Source organism: Trichechus manatus, unplaced genomic scaffold (genome assembly GCF_000243295.1).
Source record: "Trichechus manatus latirostris isolate Lorelei unplaced genomic scaffold, TriManLat1.0 scaffold00058, whole genome shotgun sequence".
NCBI lineage: Eukaryota > Metazoa > Chordata > Mammalia > Sirenia > Trichechidae > Trichechus > Trichechus manatus.
In genome coordinates, this window is record NW_004443994.1 from 15,581,898 (window position 1) to 15,590,776 (window position 8,879).

Here is an 8,879-nt window from a genome sequence, read left to right on the forward strand (position 1 = left end):
GGAGTCAGTATGGCAAAGAAATTAAAAGCATAAATTTAATTCTTCCAGGCCTCAGTTTTTGCATCGATAAAACTGAGATGATAATAGAACTTAGTACTGTATAGTTGATTTAAGAATTGATTTAGGACAGGAGGCAGTGGTAGTTCAGTGGTAGAATTCTTGTCTCCTATGAAAGAGACCTGGGTTCAATTCCTGGCCAGTGTACTTCATGCTCAACTACCACTCGTCTGTCAGTGGAAGCTTGCGTGTTGCTAGGATGCTGAACAAATTTTCAGCAGAATGTCTGACTAAGACAGACTAGGAAGAAATGCCTAGTGATATACTTCTGAAAAAGTCAACCAATGAAAACCCAGTGTATTACAATGGCCTGGTCCTGTTGTGTGTAGGGATACTGGTAGGAGTAATTGTTTTCTTGTGAGAGGTGAGTATACTTTAGATAATCCAGATTTTTGTATTTGGCTTGGAATTCAGGCAATAGAAGTGAGACAGAGATTGTTCCCATGTTTTCTTCTTGCCATACGTGTTGGCATAGATTTTTTGGTTTGTTGAGAACATATATTTTAATGTCTTTGCTTAATTTTTAGGAGTTTAGGCATATAACTCTAAATAAAATTCCTTGGGAAATGACAGGAAGATTTCCTTTTCACATCAAATATCCATTAATAACATTTTTAAAACAGTGGTAAAATCACTCTGTAAAATGTTAGAATTTACATAGACTAAAATCACATTTTAGCAAAGCAATTCATTTGAGCAAATCCCAGGAAAACATTTTTCTCAGTTATATCCAGGTTATTTTCCAAACTGTAAAAATAGGACATTCCTCAAATTCTGAATTCTAATCATCTGGAGAAAAGATATATATTTGAAGCCTAAATTCAGAGCACTCTTGTTAGCAAGAATGTCGTGCCAAAGATAATAGTAGTTAAAGTCTTGTGGAAGGCAGACGGTGGTTATAAGACCGATTCTTTAGTGTGGATTTTAAATTTCAGCATGATGTTTGCTTTCTTTCTGGAAATATGGAGAAGTTTGCTTTGTTTCATGTGCTACATGAGTAGATGACTGCAAAAAAAAAAAAAGTGCAGGCTGGCAAACACTGAATAATTCAGGTTTATTATTTTTTCTTAGAGATCCATTTATTTCAGAATGTCTAAAATAACAGTAGGCAAATATCTTCTATCTTATATTGCATGTAATGTTATTTTTTTCCCACTTTCTTCAGACATCTCGTGGTGAATTTGACTCTAGTGAATTTGAAGTTAGAAGACGTTATCAAGATTTCCTGTGGTTGAAGGGAAGACTTGAAGAAGCACATCCCACTCTGATTATTCCTGTAAGCTTTGCAAGTTTTTCATAGACTGGCTGCCATTTTGTCTTGTGAGTCTTTCAAATGCCTAAATGCTAATCTGAGACCTTTAAAGTCAGTGTAATTCATTTATTGTAAGAAATATTTGTTTCTAAACTTTTCAATCTACATATAGATTTTTAAAAGAGCTATTGTAACATTATTATTTCTCAGATTGTGGTTCTAGCACAGTGAATGGAAAAAATAGATTTTTGTAGGAAATGATTAAATGCCCACTAGTTTTCCAAAAAGGAAATGAACTGTAGAGTTGCTTATAAACTTATGCAATATAATGCTCAGACACGTTTTTTTGCTTCAGCCATTGCCAGAAAAGTTTATAGTAAAAGGAATGGTGGAACGCTTCAATGATGACTTCATTGAGACACGGAGAAAGGCATTGCATAAATTTTTGAACCGAATTGCTGATCATCCAACTTTAACATTTAATGAAGACTTCAAAGTTTTTCTTACTGCACAAGCGTGGGTAAAGAATTTTGATTTATATCCATATAATCCTTGAGTACCTATGCGTATAGTTGATTGTACACTTCCTCTTTTTTACCTTTATAAATCAGGTATCATCGTCCTTGAATTAAGGTGGCTTAAAAAAAAAAAAATTGTAGCGAGATCCTTCAGATATAGCCCTGTGTCAATTCTACATTATAACCATTACAAAAATCTCATATCATCCCCACATACAAATACTTGTTTTTCTTACGAAAGAAATTTTCTTTTAGTGCCAGGGTGCATATATAACCAATACAGATCATATGCAAATATATTCTTTTATTGAGATTTTTTGGAGTAAGACTGGGTCAGTGTTTTCCCAGCTGATATGAAAATTTTATTAGATAGATAGATGCATGCTATAGTATTCTTACTTTTCCGTCAGCTGCCTAATGTGGAGGGTCTCATTTCCAATAGCGAAAATATATATGTCCTCTTCCTTTTTTTATTTTCTTCTGTGAAGATATAACTAAGCAACAAAGATAATGGATGGACAAAGGGTCACTATTAAACAATTACTGACCACTGTAGAGTTTTCTATCTCTCAGTTCTTGCCAAAGTGGTAGAACCTAAAAAGTGGCTCATCTCAATCTCAGCAGACAGACCTACTGTCGGGAAAGCTTTTGTGGCTAATGTGAAATTAGCTGAGTTCCTGAACCTTAAAAGCTATTAGAAACATTCTCTGTAGTCAACAGTTGCAGTAACAGCTCATCAGTTGTGACTTGGGCTGTCTCTGATAATGCTTACTGTATCAAATGATGCCTCAGACTTCTGGATGGATATGTTGCTTGGTCAAGGATGGGATCTGTTATTATTTGCACACAAATCATACTGACTTAGAAATAAACTTGTTTATATATATTATTTTCTGTAAGACCTTCAGGAAAGAAAATCTGGAGAAAAATGAACGATATTTTATTTAATAATTAAGTAAAGAATACGTAATATTATCATATGTGAATTAGGTAGTCAGCACAGTTATTTATAGATTTTTTTCTTGTGTGTTCCTCTTCACTTCTCTTTGTCCCCAAATCTATGTTCAAGAAGTGCTACAACCGTCATTAGAACTCCATGTCCTCTTTTTGTTGTTGTTTTTAAACATGACCATACTTCTGAAGGGATACTTCTATTTAGTGGATACTTCTGTAGCATTTCTTTCATGTAACATGTTTGTAGCTGTCCCTTATAGGTTCGCTATGAAAGAGCTAGTTACATATCTTATTAAAAATCTTATTAAACCAGCCAGTGGAAAGGGTATCACGATTTGCCTCCTGCTTCATTTGGTTGAGGAGCTATGGCCATGTCATATTTTTTTGTAAACCTACCAGTGACTCTACAGAAGCAAAATAGCCTAATGCTAAACAGCAAAGTCTTTGGAGTCAGACTGTCAGGGTTCAGATTCTTGCTCCACCACTTACTAACTCTTAGACCTTGAGCAAGTTACCTAACCTTTCTATTCCTCCATTTTCTTCTGTAAGGTAAGGGTAATAGTAGAACCTAATTCATAGAGTTTTTGTGAATTATGTATATAAAAATGTGAATATAATGCCTGGAATATGTTAAGCTCTCAATAAATGTTAGCTATGATTGTGACTAAAGAATAAATGGAGTTTTCCGATTTTTTTTTTCCATAGAATAGCTTAGGCTCTAAGAAATCATCCTTCAATCATTTTTTCCATTAACTTCCTGTTAAAAAAATATAGATTGCATATTATATCATCCTCTTATCTTCTCTAGTATCTCGTTGAACACTCTTCTCTCTGTAAAACCCTGTTCTTTTAAAGATGAATGCTCTGAGGAAAGACTGTATACATGTTTTACACAAGTACTTAGAAAGGGTTTATTACCAAGGAGATAGACTTAGAGGAGGAATTGTACTCTAATAAAACTCGTTTGGTTCAAACTAGCATTAAGACATTTGTATACCATGCTATTAAAAAGACCTATGTGAGTATTTTTATTATCTTTATTTTATTCTTCTAATTAGGTTCCTTTTATTATTGAATCTTGGAATATTGTTGCTTACTTCAGTACAAATATTGCATTTTTTGTTTCTAGGAACTCTCTTCTCACAAGAAGCAAGGGCCTGGATTGCTAAGCCGGATGGGGCAGACAGTCAGAGCTGTTGCATCCTCAATGAGAGGAGTTAAAAACCGCCCAGAAGAGTTCGTGGATATGAATAACTTTATTGAAACATTTAACCAGAAAATAAATTTGATTGATAAAATATCTCAGAGAATTTACAAGGAAGAAAGGGGTATGTAGACTCTCTGATCAGTTGTTTAGTTTCTGATGGACCATCCCATTTGCTGGTGCAGTATAGCAACATTAAGTTAGAATTTCACCTTCAAAGAGTGGCTTATGACTAGGCATGCCGTGAAACTTTCTGATTCCTAAACCATTATGAAGGTAGCCATGACCAGTCCTCATTGCTTTACTCAGCTACTAGCTGTTCTAGTTTCCATTTGTAGATAATAGAAAATAAGCTCAAGGATTTGGATATAATTATATGCAGTTGGCAATTATATAAAGTTAGCATCACATGTTTAACATAGAACATATCTTATGACCAAAAAATGATGTTTCAAGAAAAAGAGTTTCCATATTTTCTAATGAAGTTTTGGGACAAATACTCTGTACTAGACCTCCCCAAGCATGGTAGATGGATTTATATTTATTTTATATTCTCTTCCATTTTCTATCACCATTTCATTTCTGTTTTCTATTTTTTTAGTTTTTAAGTTAGACTTTATTCCATAATGATTTTTTCCTAATTGAAAGGAGGTATATTTTTCCATTTGCCTACATTAAAAATAAGTAGTTTTTTTTTTTAAGCTGAATTAGCAAATATATTTTCTAGTAAAATTGGTATTTGAAATGAAGAATTATTTAAAGACAAACAAAAGTCACTAGACTGTAAGGTCCATGAAGATAAGCAGGGAACCAAACCAAAAAAAAAAACCGGTTGCCGTGGAGTTGATTTTGACTCATAGCGACCCTATAGGACAGAGCAGAACTGCCCCATAGGGTTTCCAGGGAGCCTCTGGTGGATTTGAACTGCCCACCTTTTGGTTAGCAGCCATAGCTCTTAACCACTACGCCACCAGGGTTTCTAAGCGGGGAATAGTTTTATTTTGTTTTTAGTATCTAGAAATCGTAATATCTAGTATCTACTCTCTAGTATCTAACATCTGGATAGTGCCTAACACATAGTAGGTGATCAGTTAAGATTTGCTCAGTGTTTAAAAAAAATAAATCAATGAAATTAAGATTTGGAATGAGGGGAGGAAAATTTGCTTTATAAAGAAATAATTGTTTATTGAATGGAGATAAAATGTGAAGAATTATTATAGCTGCTTCTACTTTGCCCTTTCTCTACCTTCCGTTTCCATACATTGCATTTGAGATCATTGCGGTGTGTGGTGACAGAGTACAGTTTATTAATTTGTTTTAAGCCTTCTTAGTTTTCCCTTGGAAAACCCTGGTGGCATAGTGGTTAAGAGCTACAGCGGTTAACCAAAAGGTCAGCAGTTCGAATCCACTGGGCACTCCTTGGAAACCCTATGGGGCAGTTCTACTCTGTCCTTTAGGGTCGCTTTGAGTCGGAATTGACCTGATGGCAACGGGTTTGGGTTTGGTTTTTAGTTTGCCCTTGCGTTTACCATTTGTCATTTTGATCTCAAACAGCTAATTCTTTTAACTCGGTTTTGTGAGTCCAGTTTTGTTACATAGATTGTTAATGTGTAGTTAGGTGGGATAGTAATTCAAAGAGCCCTCTGGAAACTCTTCACACTTAAGAGCTTCATAGAATATCATATTGACTTGTGCAAGGGAATAGTTTTAAAATCTTTGATAGGCTGTACCATTTATGAAGTGCTCAGAAAGAAAACTAGATTTTGTGCTAGACTTTATAAATTTGAACTGTCTATAAGGGAGAGTATTAAATGGTTTTCTTATTAATGTGAACTACCACAGTGGTTAAGAGCTCAGCTGCTAATCAAAAAGTCAGCAGTTCAAATCCACCAGCCTCTCCTTGGAAATCCTATGGGCAGTTCTGCTCTGTCCTCTAGGGTCGCTGTGAGTCAGAATCTAATTGACGGCAATGGGTTTGGTTTTTTTATTACATATTTAGGGGACAGTGGTGGTTCAGCGGTAGAATTCCCACCTTCCATGCGGGAGTCCCAGGTTCGATTCTCAGCTAATGCGCAACCACCACCCATCTGTCCGTGGAGGCTTGTATGTTGCTGTGATGTTGAACAGGTTTCAGCAGAAGCTCCAGACTAAGATGGACTAGGAAAAAAGGCTGGACGATCTACTTCTGAAAATCAGCTAATGAAAATGCTATGGATCGAAAGGTCCGATCTACAGTCAATTGTGGGAATTTACACAGAACCAGGCTACATTTCCTTCCGCTGTGCATGGGCTCACCACGAGTCGGGGGCCAACTTGACAGCAACTAACAACAATGACAACATTACATAATTGGGTGTCACTGGCCCAAACTTGAAAGACTTCTTAGTCTTTAAAATGTAAAGCCCACCTGCCTAATTTTATTCAAAATGATGAGACGGTTTCTTATTTTTTTGAAATAGAGTCTTATTTTAGCTAGATAGGGTATTCATTCATATTCATATCACAGAGAATTTGGTGATTATAACTAGGGGGTTTTCTTTTGATGTCTTTTTGGGTACTAATTTTCTTTTCTTTGATTTTGTTTTGTTTTGTTTTTCCCAGTTATTCAGCAAAATTTTATTGATCATATTGTGTTACTTCTTTGTGCTAGAGATTAAAGAAGGAGTAATATGGTGCCTGTTCTTCAGCTCACAGTCTAGTCGGGGAAACAGATGTAGTAACAGATAAATTATACACAGCTCGTTAAGTGTTTGCATGAAGATGCGATTTGAGTGCTATGTAAGCATAGTGTAGAATTTTACAGAAACTCTGTATGTAAGAATAAATATTGCACAGGTATAAACAATGACACACATTGACATACACAAAAATTGAGAAATTAAATAAAGTGGAAAATTTTCTATTCTAGAAATATTAGCATAATTTGGTCATTATTTAAAATAAAGGCTAAGCCTCTGCTCAGGAGATTAAAATTTGGAAGGACTCTAAATGTCATTAAATTTAATACCTTCATTAGGTGACATCCAGTATTTTCTTTTTTAAAAATGTTATCTCTTTATATTTTCCATTTATTTGGATGTGCAAACTTTTGAACTTGTAATGGTTTAATTTAGAGCAATCTAACAGATTTCAGCCAACCTTAATGAGTAGTTAAGGTGATTAAGTATATCATTGTATTCATATGAATATTAAACCAAAACCAAAACCAAACCTGTTGCTGTCGAGTCGATTCCGACTGATAGCGACCCCATAGCACAGGGGAGAACTGCCCCATAGGGTTTCTAAGGAGCAGCTGGTGGATTTGAACAGCCAACCTTTTCATTAGCAGTTGAACTCTTAACCACTTTACCACCAGGGCTCCGTATGAACATTAGACAAAATAATTCATTGTATTTATATGAATATTGGACCCAAAATACTCACTGCTGTTAAGTTCCTTAAATATAAAAAGCTATCTATCATTGAATGTTGATACTATGAAAGTAAAAAAGAAATGTAAAAATATTCAATTTTAAAATGACCTCCAAATTTTTGAATAAATGGCTTATCAAGTATTGAAGTCTTTCATTAATAATTCATTCATTCTTTTGTTGATATGAAAATATTATTAAGCACATTATTTATCAGGATACAACAATAAGAAAACTCAGTCTTGTTTTAAGAAGCATGAGAATTATGCACATGATTATAATAGAGTGGGGTATGCTTTAATATAAATATAAAATTATGAATGAGCAAGTATTTTGACTCGAGTCAAAATATATACATGGAGAGAATCTCAAGAGTTGAACTTGGATAGGCAGGTAAGGGGACTGATCATAAAGGACTTTGTAACCCAGCTAAGCTTTAGTGTTTGTATACTGTGAAAGAATGAAAAGAGAGAACAGTTAGGAGTCCCTCCTAATAATGCAGGTTAGTGACGCTGATGGCAGCAGAAGTGGGGAGAGAGATCTGCAAATACTGGAATTGGTGACTGACTGGCTCTGTGAAAGTGAGAGTCTAGGATTAACCTAGGTTTTTTTGCTTAGATGGACGCATAGCAATTACCACTAAGTAGGGTATGTAATCAGGGGAAGGGAGTAAAAGAAGATAAGTTTTGTTTAGAGCATGTTTAAACACCTTCAGGTGTAGTTTTGTGGTTCTTCTTGTTGGTGTTGTTAGTTGCCTTCAAGTTGAATTTGACTCATCGTAATCCCATATATGCAGAGTAGAATTGCTCCCTAGAATTTTCAAGGCTGTCACCTTTCAGAAGCAGATCGCCACACCTGTCTTTCGCAGTACCTCTGGGTGGGTTCGAACTGCTGACCTTTTGGCTATTAGTCAAGTGCTTAACTGTTAGCACCACCCAGGGATTCCTGTTGGGTGGTAGGCAGGTATAGATATATAGCTCTGGAGCTCAGAGTATTAGTCTTATGAGTAAGAATTATGAACGCGTGCTCAGGAGGTTTTAACAGTCTCTCCGTGCTGATTCACACAAGAATAGTTCTCTAGCCTTATTATGTATGCCCTATGGTAGATGGAGGATGTAGCCTTTCGAACTATAGCCTATCGAGAGGATGTCAACTTGGCAGGACAAGGACTGCTGGATGTTCAAACCTCTCTTTTTCATTTGCCCAACTAGAACCTGGGACCTCATCCTTGGAGAACAGGATACAGATAGAAGTTATAAAACCTCTTGTTATCCACAGAGCATAGTGCTGAAATTAAAGAAATTTATGAGCAGAAAAATAGTATCTTGGAGAAATAAAAACAAAATTATGTAATCCCCAAAAGAGAGCTTCCAAGCAGATCAATAGGTATACATAAAGGCCTAGGCAATACTAAGGATCACTGGTGTGGAGAATGCTAAGCTTAGAGTCAGGAGAACAGAATTAATATCTCTGCTCTGACACTT

General features: G+C 35.5%; 1 protein-coding gene across 1 annotated transcript in view; it reads left to right on the forward strand.

The window, feature by feature from the left end:
• The first annotated feature begins 1,152 nt into the window (after positions 1 to 1,152).
• The window catches only part of SNX7 (sorting nexin 7), an 88,238-nt gene continuing 80,511 nt past the window's right edge, over positions 1,153 to 8,879 (forward strand). Inside the window, exons 1-3 of the mRNA XM_023733477.1 lie at positions 1,153 to 1,333; positions 1,665 to 1,829; positions 3,911 to 4,109. Of these exons, the coding sequence (XP_023589245.1) occupies positions 1,196 to 1,333; positions 1,665 to 1,829; positions 3,911 to 4,109 (502 nt within the window). The 5' untranslated portion in view covers positions 1,153 to 1,195. The remainder of the gene's footprint in view (positions 1,334 to 1,664; positions 1,830 to 3,910; positions 4,110 to 8,879) is intronic.